General features: G+C 48.2%; 1 protein-coding gene across 3 annotated transcripts in view; it reads left to right on the top strand.

Moving 5' to 3' along the window:
* Window positions 1-19,799, top strand: part of LOC115096850 (P2X purinoceptor 1-like) — a 363,629-nt gene extending 343,830 nt beyond the window's left edge. For all 3 annotated transcript variants that reach the window (XM_029612053.1, XM_029612052.1, XM_029612051.1), the window contains one exon: window positions 19,665-19,799. In XM_029612053.1, the coding sequence (XP_029467913.1) occupies window positions 19,665-19,799 (135 nt within the window). The remainder of the gene's footprint in view (window positions 1-19,664) is intronic.
* The last annotated feature ends 419 nt before the right edge of the window (window positions 19,800-20,218 follow it).

The raw sequence follows: 20,218 nt of genomic DNA, 5'->3' as shown, positions 1-20,218 counted from the left end.
GCTCTCCACCGTTCCAACTGACACATCATCTTCTGCACTAAGAACAGTCAGAAAAGACACTAGAAAACCCTATTATAGACCATGAAGATACTATCCTTCAGCACCTCATGGAAGAGTATCAAAACTGTCCCAGAGAGGTCAATCTAGACCGCCGAGGGCACCTAGGCCACAACCTCCCCCTCAAACAGGCCCTGCAACAGGTTTTTGAAAAACCTGTCAAAGGTCAGCAGCCACTCCACCAATCTGGTCTCAAATCTACCAGTAGGAGGTCGGACCTCCTTTTTCCTTCCCAATTGGTCAAAGATCACAACAGATCAATGGGTACTCTCCATTATACATCAAGCTTAACATCTGGATTTTCTCACAAAGCCTAAAGATTTTCCACCAAGCTCACTTTGGGTACACAATGATCACTCCACACTTCTGCAAGCAGAATTATCCACCTTCCTGAGATCCAGGGCTGTGGAACCAGTTCCCCGACCTCAGCAGGGCAGAGGATTCTACTCCCGATATTTTCTCATTTCAAAGAAAACAGGAGGCCTACATCCTATCTTAGACCTCCAAAATCTCAACAAATTTCTATGGAAGGAAAAGTTCAGAATGGTATAATTAGGCACCATGCTTCCTTCTTCAGTCAGGAGACTGGCTCTGTTCTCTGGATCTTCAAGACGCTTACGCTCACATTCCAATATTTCCCCCTCATCGCAAGTTCCTGCGTTTCCTGGTGGGTCATCAACATTTTCAGTACCATGTTCTTCCATTCGGACTGGCCTCGGCACCCAGATTATTCACAAAGTGCCTAGCGGTGGCATCGGCCCATTTACGCAAGATGGGAATACATGTCTTTCCGTATCTAGATGACTGGCTTATCAAAAGCCATTCAAGACAGGCAGCATTCCAATCTCTCAAACTAACCATCAATCTGCTTCACTCATTTGGATTTCTAATAAACTACCCAAAATCCCACCTCCTACCATCTCGCCTTCTACAATTCAACGGAGCAGAATTGAACACCACCGTATCCAAAGCCTTCCTTCCAAAAGACCTCGCAGAGACTCTGTCCACTTTAGCGAACTCTCTGCGCACAAGGCGAACAGCGACAGCCCATCAGTTCCTCACTCTGCTCGGCCACATGGCTTCCACAGTTCATGTCACTCCTATGGCCAGATTGGCCTTGAGAATAATGCAATGAACATTGAAATCTCAGTGGCTCCAAGCTATTCAACCACTGTCCTCTCCAATTCAAATATCCCACCTGTTATGTTCATCTCTCCTCTGGTGGGTGAACACGAACAATTTGCTCGAAGACCTACCTTTCCAGCAACCAGTTTCACAAGTCACCTTAACTACAGATGCATCCACCTTGGGTTGGAGAGCACATACAGGAGATCTTCAGACTCAAGGTACTTGGACAACACTCGAAGCAACTTTCCAAATAAACTTCTTGGAACTTTGAGCTATACGTTCTGCTCTCTATGCGTTCAAGGACTACTTTTCACACAAGACTGTGCTAATACAAACACAACACAGTTGCCATGTGGTACCTGAACAAACAAGGAGGCACGGGCTCTTATCTCCTTTGCCAAGAAACTGCACAAATTTGGGACTGGGCCCTAACACATTCCATGTTTCTCCGGACCACTTATCTGGCAGACATTCACAACATACTTGCAGACCACCTCAGTCTTCAGTTCCAACCCCACGAGTAGTCCCTGGATCCTTCAGTTGCGACTAAGATATTCCAACGTTGGGGGTCAACCAACGATGGACCTCTTTGCATCCGAAATGAATCACAAAGTGGATAAATTCTGCTCTCTAGACAAACACAGAAACCAGTTAGCCAAGGATGCCTTTGCTCGCCCCTGGAACTCAGGTCTTCTATACGCGTATCCCCCGATTCTGCTGATAACCAAAACTGTAGTGAAGCTACAACAGGACAAAGGATCAATGATACTCATAGCACCATATTGGCCTCGACAAGTATGGTTTCTCATACTCCTCGACCTCTCCATCAGAGAACCAATTTGCCTGGGCACAGCACCCACTCTCATAACTCAGGATCAGGGCAGGTTGCGCCACCCCAACCTTCAGACCCTATCTCTCACAGCCTGGATGTTGAAAGCTTGATCCTGCAACCACTGAATCTCTCAAATGCTTGTAGCTTCACAAAAACCTTCCACACGAAAATCGTATCGTTGTTAGTGGAAAAGATTCACCACGTGGTGCACACAGAAAAGTATCGATCCCTTTTCCTGCCTCACATCATCTTTATTAGACTATCTCTGGTACCTTTCAGATTCTGGTCTACAGACTTCATCGGTACGGGTACACCTGAGTGCTATCTCAGCTTATCACAAAGGAATAGGGGATGTCCCAATATCAGCACAACCCCTTGTCAATAGATTTATGAGAGGTTTAATTCAGCTTAAACCCCCTTTGCAGGCATCAGTCACAGAATGGGACCTTAATGTGGTACTAGCATGGCTCATGCGTTCTTCCTTTGAGCCCATAGATTCATGTGATGTTAAATTTCTTACATGGAAAGTTCTCTTCCTAGTAGCTTTTACTAGGGATGTGAATCGTTTTTTGACGATTTAAAATATCGTCCGATATATTTTAAATCGTCAAAAATCATTAGAGCCACGATACAATAACAATTCCCCCGATTTATCGTCAAAAAATCGTAAATCGGGGGAAGGGGGAGGGCAGGAAAACCGGCACACTAAAACACCCTAAAACCCACCCCGACCCTTTAAAATAAATCCCCCACCCTCCCGAACCCCCCCAAAATGCCTTAAATTACCTGGTGGTCCAGCAGGGGTCCAGAACGACCTCCTGCAATCGAATCGTGTTGTCTTCAGCCGGCGCCATTTTGCGTCGCCATTTTGCAAAATGGCGGTGCAAAATGGCGCTGGCCGTAGACAACATGATTCGACTGCAGGAGGTCGTTCTGGACCCCCGCTGGACTTTTGGCAAGTCTTGTGGGGGTCAGGAGGCCCTCCCAAGCTGGCCAAAAGTCCCTGGGGGTCCAGCGGGGGTCCAGGAGCGATCTCCTGCCGCAAATCGTTTTTCCGTACGAAAATGGCGCCGGCAGGAGATCGACTGCAGGAGGTCGTTCCGGACCCCCGCTGGACTTTTGGCAAGTCTTGTGGGGGTCAGGAGGCCCCCCCAAGCTGGCCAAAAGTCCCTGGGGGTCCGGGAGCGATCTGCTGCCGCGAATCGCCGGCCAGCCGAAAAGGGCCTTGCCCGGCACTCGCTTGGTATTTGAGGCCCGAGGTCTCGCGAGACCTTGGGCCGAGATTCTTGCGTCGCTAAGTGCTGGCGCGATGACGTCACCGCGCACATGCACGGCGACGCCATCGCGCCCCTGACGCATGCCCCGGCCCTCCCGAAGCGCTCGCCCTGCTGGGGGAGCTCCTCCCACCGCCGCCCGGACGCCGGACCCCGGGATCGTGCAGGTAGGCTGATCCCGGTGGGGAACAGGGAGAGGTTGGGGGTCGAAAAATGATTCGCGGCAGCAGATCGCTCCCGGACCCCCAGGGACTTTTGGCCAGCTTGGGGGGGCCTCCTGACCCCCACAAGACTTGCCAAAAGTCCAGCGGGGGTCCGGAACGACCTGCAGTCGATCTCCTGCCGGCGCCATTTTCCGTACGGAAAAACGATTCGCGGCAGGAGATCGCTCCCGGACCTCCGCTGGACCCCCAGGGACTTTTGGCCAGCTTGGGGGGGCCTCCTGACCCCCACAAGACTTGCCAAAAGTCCAGCGGGGGTCCGGAACGACCTCCTGCAGTCGAATCATGTTGTCTACGGCCGGCGCCATTTTGCGCCGCCATTTTGCAAAATGGCGGCGCAAAATGGCACCGTCTGAAGACAACACGATTCAATTGCAGGAGGTCATTCCGGACCCCCGCTGGACCCCCAGGTAATTTAAGGCATTTTGGGGGGGTTCGGGAGGGTGGGGGATTTATTTTAAAGGGTCGGGGTGGGTTTTAGGGTGTTTTAGTGTGCCGGTTCACGATTTTAACGATTTTCACGATATTTTAAAAACCCAAACGGCGACGATACGATTCCCTCCCCCTCCCAGCCGAAATCGATCGTTAAGACGATCGATGACACGATTCACATCTCTAGCTTTTACATCTGCTGGAAGAGTTAGTGAGTTACAAGCACTTGTAACATGCTCAGCCTATACCAGGTTCCTGTATGACTGAGTGGAACTCTGTATTCACCCTAAATTCCTTCCCAAGGTGGTTACTGACTTCCACTTGAATCAGTCTATAAATTTGCCCACATTCTTTCCCAGACCTCACTCTCACCAAGGCAAAAGAATCTTACACACCTTGGACTGTAAATGCGTACTAACATATTATCTAGAACGCACTAAAGTCTTTCAGAAATCCACTCAGCTCTTTGTTTCTTTTGACAAGAATAAACCGGATAATCCATCTACTTGGATTTTAGCAAAACTTTTGAAATGGTCCCGCACAGGAGGCTGGTGAATAAAATGAGAAGGTTAGGAGTGAGTACCGAGGTGGTGGCCTGGATTGCAAACTGGTTGACGGACAGAAGACAATGTGTGATGGTAAATGGAACTTACTCTGAACAGAGAGCGGTGTTAGGCGGAGTGCCGCAAGGATCGGTGTTGGGACCGGTCCTGTTCAATATCTTTGTGAGCAACATTGTGGACGGGATAGAAGGTAAGGTTTGTCTTTTTGCGGATGACACTAAGATCTGCAACAGAGTGAACACGCCGGAAGGAGTGGAGAGAATGAGACGGGATTTAAGGAAGCTGGAAGAGTGGTCGAAGATATGGCAGCTGAGATTCAATGCCAAGAAGTGCAGAGTCATGCATATGGGGTGTGGAAATCCAAAAGAACTGTATTCAATGAGGGGTGAAGGGCTGGTGTGCACAGAGCAGGAGAGAGACCTTGGGGTGATAGTATCTAACGATCTGAATTCGGCAAAACAATGTGACAAGGCGATAGCTACAGCCAGAAGAATGCTAGGTTGCATAGAGAGAGGAATATCGAGTAAGAAAAGGGAAGTGATTATCCCCTTGTACAGGTCCTTGGTAAGGCCTCACCTGGAGTACTGTGCTCAGTTCTGGAGACCGTATCTCCGAAGGGACAGAGACAGGATGGAGGCAATCCAGAGAAGGGTGACCAAAAAGGTGGAGGGTCTTCATCAAATGACTTATGAGGAGAGATTGAAGAATATAAATATGTACACCCTGGAGGAAAGGAGGAGCAGAGGTAATATGATACAGACTTTCAGATACTTGAAAGGTTTTAATGATCCAAAGACAATGACAAACCTTTTCCGTTGGAAAAATATCAGCAGAACAAGGGGTCACGATTTGAAGCTCCAGGGAGGAAGACTCAGAACCAATGTCAGGAAGTATTTCTTCACGGAGAGGGTGGTGGATGCCTGGAACGCCCTTCTGGAGGAAGTGGTGAAGACCAAAACTGTGAAGGAATTCAAAGGGGCGTGGGATAAATACTGTGGATCCATAAAGTCTAGAAGATGTGAATGAAGAGAAGAGGCAATGGGGTGGCTTGCAGGAATGACAGCTATTACCTGGAGATTAATACCCTTATTCAATAAACATACTCACTGTTACTGCGACTTCAACATTGCTCTATGCTTCAACGGCAAGAGGAAATGTGGAAAAAAAGCTGGGCAGTAGCTTGCTTGTTGCGGCGGTTACTACCCCAAACCAAATAAGACTGATACTTCACTTTCAGTGCATATCCAGCATAGTTCTCTGCTTCAATGGCAAGGGGGAAAGAGGAAAAGAGGATTTATATTCATGCAACAACCAACAAGGACTGAATTACATAGTCTGGGTAAACAAATAAGCATGGGTGTAGCTTGCTTGTTACAGCAGGTACTACCCCGAATCAATTAAGCCTGATACTTCACTTGGAATTCATATTCAGCGCAGCTCACTGCTTCAATGGCAGGGGGAATAAAGAAAAGAGGATTTATATTTAGACAACAACCAACAAGGACTGAATTGCACAGGCTGGGTAAACAAATAAGTGTAGGAGTGGCTTGCTTATTGTTGCAGTTACTATCCCTAACCAATTATTTATTTATTTATTTATTTATTTGCTTTTTTATACCGACATTCAATTCAAAATATCACACCGGTTTACATTGAAACAAATTGTCAACAAATATTATTGAAGAGCTAATACAGTATAACAGTTGAAAAACAGCGTGTGGAATAAGGAAAAAAAAAAAAACCCTAATAATTATCAATAAATTAAACATAGAACTATATAAGATAATAAGCTAACATTATGAAACCAAAATTCAGTAATCAGTATCTCATCGATAATAAATGGAACAAAACCGTGTATAAGGGGAAGAAATGTATCGAGTTTATTGGGGGAAAGCTTTGATAAAAAGCCATGTTTTAAGGTTTTTTCTAAAGGTGGATGTGGAGGGTTCAGTCCTTAGTGGTGGTGGAAGTGAGTTCCATAGAGTAGGACCAATTATAGAGGGGGCTCGATTTATAGTAGCTGTTTTGAGCATTTTTTTGCTGTAGGGAATAGAGAGTAAACCAGTGTCTGTAGAACGAAGATTTCTAGTAGAAATACAATGATAAAGTGGTTTTTGTAACCAAGATGAGTCATCATCGTACAATGCTTTGGGGTAGATTTTCAAACCGCGCGATTTTGCCTACTTTTGCTGGCGCATCAGGCGCAAGCAAAAGTACGCTGGATTTTAGTAGATACGCGCGGAGCCGCGCGTATCCGCTAAAATCCGGGATCGGCGCGCGCAAGGCTATGGATTCTGTATAGCCGGCGCGCACCGAGCCGCGCAGCCTACCTCCGTTCCCTCCGAGGCCGCTCCGAAATCGGAGCGGCCTCGGAGGGAACTTTCTTTTGCCCTCCCCTCACCTTCCCCTCCCTTCCCCTACCTAACCCACCCGCCCGGCCCTGTCTAAACCCCATCCTTACCTTTGTCGGGGGATTTACGCCTCCCGGAGGGAGGCTTAAATCCCCGCGCGCCAGCGGGCCGCTAGCGCGCCGGGACGCGACCTGGGGGCGGGTCCGGAGGGCGCGGCCACGCCCCCGGACCGCCCCGGGCCGTAGCCACGCCCCCGGGCCCGCCCCAGAACGCTCCCGACACGCCCCGAAAATGCCGCGTGGTTTGGGCCCGCCCCCGACACGCCCCCCTCAGAAAACCCCGGGACTTACGCGAGTCCCGGGGCTCTGCGCGCGCCGGTAGGCCTATGTAAAATAGGCTCACCGGCGCGCAGGGCCCTGCTCGCCTAAATCCGCCCGGATTTGGGCGGATTTAGGCGAGCAGGGCTCTTAAAATCCGCCCCTTTATGAATAAGCATAAGTATCTTATATTGTGATCTAAAAGCGATGGGAAGCCAATGTAATTGGTGCAAAATTGGAGAGATGTGTTCAAATTTTCTGCAATTTGATAGGGATCTAGCTGCAGCATTTTGAAGCAGTTGAAGTGGCTTAATTGTGGAAGCAGGCAATCCTGTTAAGATGGAATTGCAATAGTCTAATTTTGCAAAAATTAAGGCTTGTAGTACTGTTCTAAAGTCAGGAGGATGTAGTAACGGTTTCAATTTTCTTAGAACTTGAAGTTTATAGAAACCTTTAATTAGATTTTTGATGTGGGCTTTGAAATTAAGTTCTTTATCTAAGGTAATTCCAAGGTCTTTAACTGACGTGGATAATCTATAATTTGAGAGTACTGATGGATCTATAGGTGGAGGCGTTAACTTTTTGGAGAGAAGAAGGAACTCTGTTTTGTTATGATTGAGTAAAAGTGCCATTTGAGATAAGATATTATTGATATCATAGAGATATAATTCCCATTGTGACAATGTACTGTGGATGTTGTCTTTGATGGGTAACAAAATTTGGACATCATCCGCATAAAGGAAATATGAGAGTCCTAATTTATTTAGATAGTGACATAATGGAAGCATGCAAATGTAAATGTAAAAGCTAGATACTTTATTTAAATGCAGCTCCAGCACTGCTCTCTACATCAATGGCGGGGGTGGAAGGTAACTAGAACCAAAAAGTTACTAATAAGGGCCAAGAGTAACAGATAAGTATGAGAAAAATAAAATAAGTGTGAAAGTTTGCTGGGCAGACTGGATGGGCCGTTTGGTCTTCTTCTGCCATCATTTCTATGTTTCTATCAAACAAACACTCTAACTGGTTAGCAGATTGTATAGACTTCTGCTATGGAAAAGCAGGCCTTGCTCTCCAGGGACGAGTAAAGGCGCACTCAGAGCAATGGCACCCTCAGTAGCACACTATCGTTCTGTACCGATTGCTGACATATGCAAGGCTGCAATATGGAGCTCTCTTCATACATTTGCAGCCCATTACTGCTTGGACAAGGAAGGACGACAAGATTCAGCCTTTGGACACTCTGTCTTAAAGAACTTATTTCCAGTATAATCCCAACTCCTTCCACATCCAACCTGCTGTGATTTCAGGCTGACTCATTTTTTCCAACAATACACCAGTTGTTGTGCCCGTTGCACAAGTTGTACGCTGTTGGTCCAACACAAAGATGACTCAGCCTGTATCTTGCTAATCACCCATATGTGAGGAGTATCATGCTGCTTGTCCTGGGATAAAGCAAAATTGCTTACCTGTAATAGATGTTATCCCAGGACAGCAGTTAGCCAAGGACGAAACCCACCCACCACCCTGCTCAGTTGGGTCCGAAATGTTTTATTATTTTATTTTTTGGCTACAGCTTATGGCTACAAACGAGACTGAAGGGAGATCCTTGTGGCTCGAGGGATCATGGCATGCTGGGCATGCTCAGTGTGCCAGTCAAAGGTTTCTAGAAACTTTGACAGAAAGTTTTCCGTAATAGGGCTCCATCCAGTGATGTCACGCTTATGTGAGGACTACATCCTGCTGTCCTGGGATAACACCTATTACAGGTAAGCAATTTTGCTTTCTCCTAGGACAGCAGGATGTTAGTTCTCAGGAATCCCACCCATCTCCCTATGGAACTAGGTTCTCCTTCCGGTTTGTTTTATTTTTTTGCTCGTATTTTCATCTATGTTACGAGACTGAAGGAGGCCTCGCATGGATGCGTGGATAGCGGCATGCTGGGCACGCTCAGTGTGCTGATCAAAGCTTCTAGAAACTTTGACAAAAGTTTTCCGTGCCGGGCTCCATTGGATGATATCACCCGATATGTGAGGACTAACATCCTGCTGTCCTAAGAGAACACCTGCAACAGGTAAGCAACTGTAGGGATGTGAATCGTTTTTCAACGATTAAAATTATCGTCCGATAATGTTAATATCGTCTTAAATCGTTATAGAACACGATACAATAGAAATTCTAACGATTTATCGTTAAAAATCGTTAAATCGTGTTAGTGCGCACTAAATCGAGTTAGTGCGCACTAACTCCCCGTTAGTGCGCACTAACTGAAAATGATACAAATAAACACTTTCCAGGTCACTGAAGGTCAGTTAGGAATGAATATGTGTTCCTATTGGCTGGCTGCCCTCTTATCTATTGATGTTACCAAGGTTACCACTGAGGTGATGGTTGGGGGGATGGGAAATGGAACTGGAAACTAACGAACACCAACAGAAAATGAAACAAAGTGTTCACACTTCCCAGGTCAGTAAAGGTCACTTAGGAATGAATATGTATGTATGTATTCCTATTGGCTGGCTGTGCTCTTATCTATTGATGTTACCAAGGCTAACACTGAGGTAATGGTTGGGGGGATGTGAAATGGAAACAGTTGGAAGCTTGACAAAAAAAGTAATGTAATGATCAGCACTCACATGACTAGAACTTGTTTGTTTATTATTTTTGTTAGCAGGCACCTGAAATGCTAGTGCATGTTGAATTTGCCAATCACTGTGCATTTTAGAAAGGTGGTCCTGGCTGGAACTGTACACAGTTCAAATATATGTAATTGATTGTTGGTAAGTGTATTTTTTAAGTAGTCACACTGGCACAAGTATGTTTACTTTTCCTCCTACTTAACTCACTAGCTCAGCTTTGTAAGAAGGGCTTCTCTGCTTGTGTGTTGTTTTTGTTTGGTGTGAGGAGAGCAGAAACATCAGATCTTTATTCAATCTACTACAGTCATCTCTTACAGTGCCCTATCCCTATTAATACCAGGAGTGTTGTGATCTTCCTGCACACAGTGCCCTAACCCTGATACCAGTCTGAGACAGCTCCCTCCCTGCATTACTAGTGAGAGGCTGGCTTCACAGACAGGGGGGAGCTGCCTGTCCCTCACTCCTGACTTCCCCCATGTCCCAGCTAGTGAATGGTGTGTGGGTGAGGGGGGGGGGGGGAGGATGGTGAAGTCTGAGACAGCTCCCTCCCTGCATTACTAGTGAGAGGCTGGCTTCACAGACAGGGGGGAGCTGCCTGACCCTCACTCCTGACTTCCCCCATGTCCCAGCTAGTGAATGGTGTGTGGGTGAGGGGGGGGGGAGGAGGATGGTGAAGTCTGAGACAGCTCCCTCCCTGCATTACTAGTGAGAGGCTGGCTTCACAGACAGGGGGGCGCTGCCTGACCCTCACTCCTGACTTCCCCCATGTCCCAGCTAGTGAATGGTGTGTGGGTGAGGGGGGGGGGGGGAGGATGGTGAAGTCTGAGACAGCTCCCTCCCTGCATTACTAGTGAGAGGCTGGCTTCACAGACAGGGGGGAGCTGCCTGACCCTCACTCCTGACTTCCCCCATGTCCCAGCTAGTGAATGGTGTGTGGGTGAGGGGGGGGGGGGGAGGAGGATGGTGAAGTCTGAGACAGCTCCCTCCCTGCATTACTAGTGAGAGGCTGGCTTCACAGACAGGGGGGAGCTGCCTGACCCTCACTCCTGACTTCCCCCATGTCCCAGCTAGTGAATGGTGTGTGGGTGAGGGGGGGGGGGAGGATGGTGAAGTCTGAGACAGCTCCCTCCCTGCATTACTAGTGAGAGGCTGGCTTCACAGACAGGGGGGAGCTGCCTGACCCTCACTCCTGACTTCCCCCATGTCCCAGCTAGTGAATGGTGTGTGGGTGAGGGGGGGGGGAGGAGGATGGTGAAGTCTGAGACAGCTCCCTCCCTGCATTACTAGTGAGAGGCTGGCTTCACAGACAGGGGGGAGCTGCCTGACCCTCACTCCTGACTTCCCCCATGTCCCAGCTAGTGAATGGTGTGTGGGTGAGGGGGGGGGGGGAGGATGGTGAAGTCTGAGACAGCTCCCTCCCTGCATTACTAGTGAGAGGCTGGCTTCACAGACAGGGGGGAGCTGCCTGACCCTCACTCAAGCAGAGAAGCCCTTCTTACAAAGCTGAGCTAGTGAGTTAAGTAGGAGGAAAAGTAAACATACTTGTGCCAGTGTGGCTACTTAAAAAATACACTTACCAACAATCAATTACATATATTTGAACTGTGTACAGTTCCAGCCAGGACCACCTTTCTAAAATGCACAGTGATTGGCAAATTCAACATGCACGTGTCTGCTAACAAAAATAATAAACAAAGAAGTTCTAGTCACGTGAGTGCTGATCATCACATGTCAAGCTTCCAACTGTTTCCATTTCACATCCCCCCAACCATTACCTCAGTGGTAACCTTGGTAACATCAATAGATAAGAGCACAGCCAGCCAATAGGAATACATATTCATTCCTAAGTGACCTTTACTGACCTGGGAAGTGTGAACACTTTGTTTCATTTTCTGTTGGTGTTCATGAGTTTCCAGTTCCATTTCCCATCCCCCCAACCATCACCTCAGTGGTAACCTTGGTAACATCAATAGATAAGTGGGCTGCCAGCCAATAGGAACACATATTCATTCCTAACTGACCTTCAGTGACCTGGAAAGTGTCTATTTGTATCATTTTGAGTTAGTGCGCACTAACTCGAGTTAGTGCGCACTAATCGGAAAAAACGATTTTTAACGATTTTTCAACAAAATAATCGTGCCAAACACGATTTTCTTCTCCTGCCACACGATTTCTATCGTTAAGACGATATGGAAAACGATTCACATCTCTAAGCAACTGCGCATTCTGCCAGGGGTATGTAAACTTATAAGCACAACTGTACTAGAACATTTTCAGTACCATCTGTACTAGGCTGTAAACACTGTAAAGTCTATGGCCACCACCTACTTGCCACGAAGTAATGCTTTCAGCCTTTTTTACTCGGTAAAGATCTTTTGCCAGGATGCACCACCTGCACTAATATATTCAATTGTACATCCCTACTCATGTTAGGCCAGTAATAATCTCGTTTAAATTCTTTAAAATTTGGAAAGTATTTACAGTTTCTAATTGTTTAATTGTCTACTGTTAGCAAACATTTTGATGTATTACTCCATAGGTACATACTAAAGAACATGAATGCTTATATTGTTTACTACAAGATTATTTCTAATCCTTTGCTTTTAGTAAAAATAAAATTGTTAAACCTGTTACTCCAGGAATTATTTCCACGATACTCTAGGTAACATCCTCACTCAGGATTGTTACCCTAAATTTCTCCCTGCTTTCCCTCCCTGCTTCCCCTCCCTACTCCTTGGAGACTTTGCTGGGTAGGTTCTGGAACCCATTCTTGCATAGGAGACCCAGTAGGGAAGAGGGTATCAAACAAGAAGCCTTGCAACACTGTAACATTTAACACCTCATCAGCCTCAGCCACGACAGCTGGAGGAGGTCTATGCCACAGGGAGACGCTATTTAGAGGAATATAAAAAGTTTTAAATAAATAAAGGCGCAACAGACAGGCTTCAGAAATTATCACAGCCCATTCTACAAAACCTCAGTCTTCATCTTGGGCAGTAGACCTGTGGACATTTGTAAAGCTGCCTTTATAGATTGGACGTTCTCGCAAAAGAATTCACTGCTTTTGGATTCAGCATACTCTGAGTAGGTTTTAACATTCTCCCACCCAGATTAGTTGGGCTTTGGTACTTCCCAGTCAGTCTGGACTGAAATAGCAAGATGAAAAAGAAAGGAGAAATTCATACTTAGCTGCTAATTTTATTTTATTTAGTCCTGCTTACCAGTCCAGAAACCCACCTGGGGTGTTCAAACCAAACAAATTTTCAAAGGATTTGCGCATGAAAATGTAACATACTATTGTAGTAATTTTCAAAAGCCATTTACCCGTGTTAAGTGCACTTAACGCGGGTAAAACTTATTGGCCATTTAATGGCATATATTGTAGCAATTCTCAAAAGTCCACTTGCATGAGTAAAGTGCATTTACATGTGTAAAATGATTGGATATAATCACTAGTTATCAAGAACATTATTAAAAATAATTTTCTTGTTTGTTTTGTTATTAAACTTTAATTCTTTAACTTTAAAGAGGTTTTTCTAAACTTTTCCAGTTACTTTTAAAATAATTTTTGGAAATAAGTTTTAATATAAGGTTATTTTCAAAATAAGTAAACTGCTTTGTCATGAGAATTCTGGTTTTACTGATCTGCACCACATGTGAATGGTGATGATGTCTCAGAAAAAGTCATGTGATTTGCCTCCATCTGCTGGAAGTGGGAAATAAACCCAATCATTCTGAACTGGTGTAGAAGGATGAAAGGAAATTAACAAGTAAGTATAAAAAGGAAAATTAGTTTCTTACCTGATAATTTTCGTTCCTGTAGTACCAAGGATCAGTCCAGGACACCTGGGTTGTGACTCCGCACCAGTAGATGGAGACAGACTAAAACTTGTGGGCGGAGCCATATATAAGCCCCTGTGCCAGTCACAGCCCCTCACTCATACGTAATGACAAAGTAGAAAAAATCCAAAAGCCAACATAGCTAACCATAGAAACTTACTAAGTAAACGAAAATAACTCCAACACCCCTACAGGAAAACAGACTCCCCAACCGGGAGAGCGAACAAAACAAGGGGTCAGCGTATTAAAAAACAACAATGAGCGGACTCTCCATTACTATAGCGCAACACTGCGGGCGGGATCCTGGACTGATCCTTGGTACTACAGGAACAAAAATTATCAGGTAAGAAACTAATTTTCCTTTCCCTGTACGTACCAGGATCAGTCCAGGACACCTGGGATGTACCAGAGCTAAGTTATCGAGGGTGGGAAGCAGAGAGTCCCGCTCGGAGTACCCTCTCTCCAAATCCCCCAGCATCAGTAGCTTGAACATCCAATCGGTAATGTTTAATGAAGGTATGCAACGATTTCCAGGTAGCCGCCCTGCAAATCTCTTGAGGCGACACCTGAGAAGATTCCGCCCAAGACGCAGCATGAGATCTCGTCGAATGAGCTCGAAGACCCACCGGCGGTGATTTACCGCGCAGAATGTACGCGGAACTAATGGCCTCCTTGAGCCAACGGGCGATCGTCGTGCGGGACGCCGCAGAACCTTTCTTCGGACCCGACGTCAACACAAACAGATGATCCGTCAATCGAAAAGAATTTGTGACCTCTAGATAGCGAAGAAGAGACCTCCGCACATCTAGTTTTCTCAAGTCCCTCAACTTCGGGTCGGAAGATTCCCCAACCGCGAAAGCGGGAAGTTCAACCAATTGATTCAAATGAAAAGGCGATACGACCTTAGGCAGGAAAGAAGGAACGGTCCGCAAGGAAACCCCCGAATCGGAAATGCGCAAGAAGGGCTCTCTACAGGACAGAGCCTGCAACTCGGAAACCCGACGAGCCGACGCAATCGCTACCAGGAATACAGTCTTCAACGTGAGATCCTTGAACGTAGAACGCTTCAAAGGCTCAAACGGAGCTGAGCATAGGGCCGAGAGCACCCAGTTGAGGTTCCAAGATGGACAAGGGAGCCGTAAAGGAGGACGGAGGTGCTTCGCTCCCCTAAGAAAACGTGAGATATCCGGGTGGAGAGCCAGGGAGACTCCCCGGATTTTACCACGCAAACAACCAAGCGCCGCGACTTGGACCCGAAGGGAACTGCACGCTAAACCTTTGGCCAGCCCAGCCTGGAGAAAAGCCAAAATATCAGGAATAGTAGCGGAAGTGGGATCCAGACCCCGCTCTACGCACCAATCTTCAAAAACTACCCAGACTCTAACATAAGCCAGAGACGTAGACTGTTTCCTGGATCTCAGCAACCTGGCAACTACCGCATCAGAGTAACCTTTGCGCTTCAATCGATTCCTCTCAAAAGCCATGCCGCGAGACAGAAGTGATGCGCATCCTCTAAACAGACGGGGCCCTGACGAAGGAGCCCCGGAAACCCCTGTAGACGAAGGGGCGCCGTCACTGACAACTGGATCAGGTCCGCAAACCACGGACGGCGCGGCCACTCCGGCGCCACGAGGATCACGTTGAACGGATGCAATTCTATGCGCCGCAGGATTTTGCCAATCATGGGCCACGGTGGGAACACATACAGTAGCACCTCCGCTGGCCAGGGAAGAGCCAACGCGTCGACCCCTTCTGCTCCCCTTTCTCGGCGTCGACTGTATAATCTCGGAGCCTTTGAGTTGTTCCACGTGGCCATTAGGTCCATGTGGGGCGTTCCCCAAGTCCTGCAAATGAGAAGAAACGCTTCGTCCGCCAGCTCCCACTCTCCAGGATCCAGGTGGTGTCGACTGAGGAAGTCCGCCTGGACATTGTCGACTCCTGCTATGTGAGACGCAGCAAGATCGCTGAGATGTCGCTCTGCCCAGGCCATCAAGGAACGTGCTTTCTCCGCTACTTGAGGGCTTTTCGTCCCGCCCTGGCGATTGATGTAAGCCACGGTGGTAGCATTGTCCAACAATACCCAGATTGCCTTTCCTCGTACGAGGGGTAGAAAAGCTTGCAAGGCCAGGCGGACCACCCTGGACTCCAGGCGGTTGATGGACCACCGGGTCTGATCTTCTGACCACAGACCCTGAACCGATTTCCCTTGGCAAACTGCACCCCAACCGGAAAGACTTGCATCCGTGGTCACCACCGTCTAGTTGGGTAGAAGAAGAGACACTCCACATGAGAGATGTTTGGAATCCAGCCACCAGCTCAGGCTGGAGCGTGCCTGACTCTCGAGAAGCAGAGGAAGGTAAAATTCCTCTGAAACCGGTTTCCAGCGGGAAAGCAATGAATACTGCAGCGGCCGCAGGTGAGCAAACGCCCAAGGGACTAATGCCAGCGTGGAAGCCATAGATCCGAGAACCGTCAGGTAATCGCAGACTCGAGGACGGTGCTGAGAAAAAAGACGTCGTACTTGAGACTGTAGTTTGCATATCCGTTCCTGAGAGAGAATCACTCTGCCCCGTTTCGTATTGAAAACGGCTCCAAGATACTCCAAGGACTGAGTGGGCTCCAGATGACTCTTGTTGTAGTTGACCACCCAGCCCAGGGACTGCAAGAATTGTAGCACCCTGGCTACCGCCTGCCGACACAACTTCTCTGACTTCGCCCGAATCAGCCAATTGTCGAGGTAAGGGTGAACCAGGAGGCCTTTGCGACGCAAGTGCGCCGCCACCACCACCATCACTTTCGTGAATGTCCGAGGAGCTGTCGCCAGGCCGAACGGCAGAGCCCGGAACTGGAAGTGTCTTCCCAGAATGCAAAAACGCAGGAACCGCTGGAACGCTGGTTGGATGCCCACATGAAGGTATGCTTCCGTGAGATCTAGTGACGCCAGGAATTCGCCTGGCCTCACTGACGCGATCACCGAACGAATGGTCTCCATCTTGAAGTGAGGAACCCGAAGGCATCTGTTGACTCCTTTCAGATCCAGTATGGGTCGGAAAGTGCCGTCTTTCTTGGGGACTATGAAGTAAATGGAATAACGGCCCTTGCCGTGCTGATCGGTCGGAACCGGAGAGATGGCCCCTAAGCTTTCTAGTCTTTGAATGGTGTCTAGCACCGCCGCCTTCTTCTTGGGATCTTTGCAGGGGGAGACCAGGAACTTGTCCGCTGGGATGCGAGCAAAATCTAACTCGTAGCCGTGTCTTATCACGTTGAGGACCCACTGATCCGACGTAATGCTGGCCCATTCCTCGAAAAACAAGGATAGACGCGCCCCCACGTTTGGGACAATGTGCTGAGGACGCAATGAGGGATGGGCCGGTCGAACTTCATTGGGAAGGCTTGGACCCCGTACCCGACGGGGCCCCTCCTTGCCTGCCAAAACGTTTGCCTCGAAAGGACTGCTGCCAGTGAGTGTTTCGAGAAGAGGACGGTCTATAAGAGGGCCCGGTGGATCTTTGTGGCCTGGACTTTCGGGGTCCCCAGAAACGAGCTCTGCTGGAAAACGAAGAGCGTGCCCGGGCCCTATCTTCTGGCAGCTTAAATGCTCGGTTCTCACCTAGTGAGATCATCAAGTCATCTAACTCCTTTCCGAACAGCAATTTCCCTTTGAAGGGTAATGCCCCGAGGTGAGCCTTGGATGAACCATCCGCTGCCCAGTTGCGTAGCCAAAGGAGACGGCGTGCCGACACCGCTGCTACCATGGACCTAGCTGAAGTGCGTAAAAGATCATGGAGCGCATCAGCCCCATATGCAATAGCCGCTTCCAATCTGTCTGCTTGGGAAGCCTCCTCCGAAGAGAGACCCGCATTAGCCTGTAGTACCTGGGCCCAGTGCAGACTAGCACACATAGCAAAGTTCGTGCAAATGGCGGCTCGCACTCCTAGGGCAGAAACCTCAAAAATCTTTTTGAGTTGAACCTCCAACTTTCGGTCTTGAATATCCCGGAGGGCTGTTGCTCCCGTGACCGGGATGGTAGACCTCTTCGTGACGGCGGACACCGCCGAATCCACCTTCGGGAGTCTGAGGAGCTCCAGCGCCTCTTCCGGTAAAGGGTAGAGCTTATCCATGGCCTTACTGACTTTCAAACCCAGCTCTGGAGTATCCCATTCTTTGAAGAGAATATCAGTGGACGAGAAATGAAAAGGAAAAGCGACTGCAGGACCTGTGAGGCCGAGCAGAACGGGATCCATGTTTGCCTCCTGGCGGACAACCACCGGGGGAGCCTCAATCCCCAGCTCCTGGAGAATGGCTGGGATGAGAGGTGACAGTTCCTCCCTGCGGAATAGCCGCACCACCTTGGGGTCATCCCCGTCTAAGGCCTGTGCACCTTTCCCTGCACTGGGCTGTGCCGTTTCATCCGGTGCTGCCGTCCCGGCCCCCATCAGGGGCTCTTCAGAGTCCTCAGTATCCGTTCCGAGAGAAACTTCGGAATCGGATTCCTGCGGCAGCCCCCGGGGAAGCCGCTTCCCCCGGGAAGAGCCCTGGGCGATCTCCGCACCCTTCCTGGCCTTCCCTTTACGTGGTGGGGGTTTGCGGACAGCCGTACGCGAGACATCCCCCCGTACGCGCTTGCTGCGCTTATACCTGAGAACTTTGCGCAGCAATAGTGCAAAATCCTCAGAAAATTCTCCAGAATTTTCTGAATCAGAACCGGTATCCCCCCGGGAACGAATCCCTTCCGAGGGGACTTCCCCCGCCTTGTCACGCTGCGGGGAAAGCGCTGGGGGCAAAGACGAAGCCCCCACTGTTTCCCTCGAAATTTCCCGGCCTGTGGCCAAAATGGCTGCCACTCCCGCGCTAAGCGGGAATAGCTCCTGAGGAGAAACAGAGGTGCCCCCAGCTCGCGGCGGCGAACGCGCGACCCGGGACCTAGCCCCCCGAGGAGCTGCCGAGGAACCCTCATCACCCGGGACACAAGCCGAACAAAGGCTGTCCCGGGACAAACGCGCGCGTGCCGAGCCGCAGGCCCTGCACTGCGAACCCCGAGGCATGCCGGCGACTGCGGGAAAACGAGGCGCGCTGAAGAAAAAAAAAAATTACCTCAGAGAAAAAATTCAGAAATGAAAAACAATTAAAAATGGCGCAATTCGGCGACCTCCCCCCTGCTGGCGACGCCCCCCCACCGACCAAAACAGAGCGGCAACGCCAGGCAACGGAGAGCCGCGAGAAACAAAAGTAAAACTTTTTTTTTTTTTTTTTAACAGAAAAAATCGCGCTGTCCCTGGTTCTGAAAGCCCTATTTCCTGCAGGGGTGAGTGAACCAGGCTCCCTGGTGTCACCCCTGACGCTGCCACTAGCTCAGCCGGGTCCTCAACCCTGGCAGCGGCCTCAACCGGGGGAGGGTAGTCCCCTCAGGACCTCTCAACTCCCCTGGGAGGCAGGGCAACCGGGAAAGAATTAAAAAGAAACCCAATTTAGCCCAGAACAATCAGACCTAACAAAAACTAACTCAAAAAACCAAACCTGACAAACACCAGAATCAGGTCAGGAAGGGCTGTGACTGGACCTGCACCATCTACTGGAGACAGAGTAAGACTGAGGGGCTGTGACTGGCACAGGGGCTTATATATGGCTCCGCCCACAAGTTTTAGTCTGTCTCCATCTACTGGTGCGGAGTCACAACCCAGGTGTCCTGGACTGATCCTGGTACGTACAGGGAATTCTCCTTATGCTGTTTGATTTGTATTTATTAGACAGCCAAATCTTAAGAATGTATAAGGGTTTGAAAGACTTTTTCGAAAAAGCCTCCAACTGATAACTTATCTGGCTAAAGTTAGCCAGATAGATTATCCCAGTTATTCAGCGGGAATGAGCAAGGAGGATGCATTTCTGTTTGGATGATTGTAATAATTAATCGATTTTAAAAGCTACTTATTATGCTGTAAATTAAGGAGAAATAAGTTAATCAAACGGGAAAAATTTTTGTAGTACTATTTCAGTTTCTGTTTTTTAACAGGGTGGAAATGTTGGCATTCACATAAACTGGGAGTGTGACCTGGACTGGGATGTGAAGTACTGTAAACCTACGTACGCATTCCATGCACTTGATGATCCTAAAAGCAAAGTTGCAAAAGGATTTAACTTCCGGTAATGCACAGTATGCTGACGTTTATTTTCTTCTGCATACAAAACAGGAGATTTTGTATGTATATAGGCCATTAACCTCTCAAAAGCAAGGAAAGGCAGAAAAGGTCTTTCTGTGACATAAAGATTCAGATGTACAGAAAATAGATTGTATTTATGGCCCCCATAGACTGTTCTGATGGACACTCTGATACAATACCCTCATGTCTTCAGTGTACATGGAACTGTCTGATCTCTTTCCATCCAGTGTGTATTATTCAATTTTGATTGTGAACTAGACCCAGAAGGATGATCTAATTTGGTACCAAACTGCAATTTTGTTTAATCAAAAATCATTGAAGTTGGATTGACTCATAGCTGATGTATGCCAGTGATTTATAAAACTTATGAAAGGTTATTTATATTCTTCTAACAATAGTGGCTGGA

Source organism: Rhinatrema bivittatum, chromosome 8, assembly GCF_901001135.1.
Source record: "Rhinatrema bivittatum chromosome 8, aRhiBiv1.1, whole genome shotgun sequence".
Lineage (NCBI taxonomy): Eukaryota > Metazoa > Chordata > Amphibia > Gymnophiona > Rhinatrematidae > Rhinatrema > Rhinatrema bivittatum.
The sequence above is the reverse complement of the archived record's forward strand: the minus strand, read 5'-3'. Positions and strand labels throughout refer to the sequence as shown.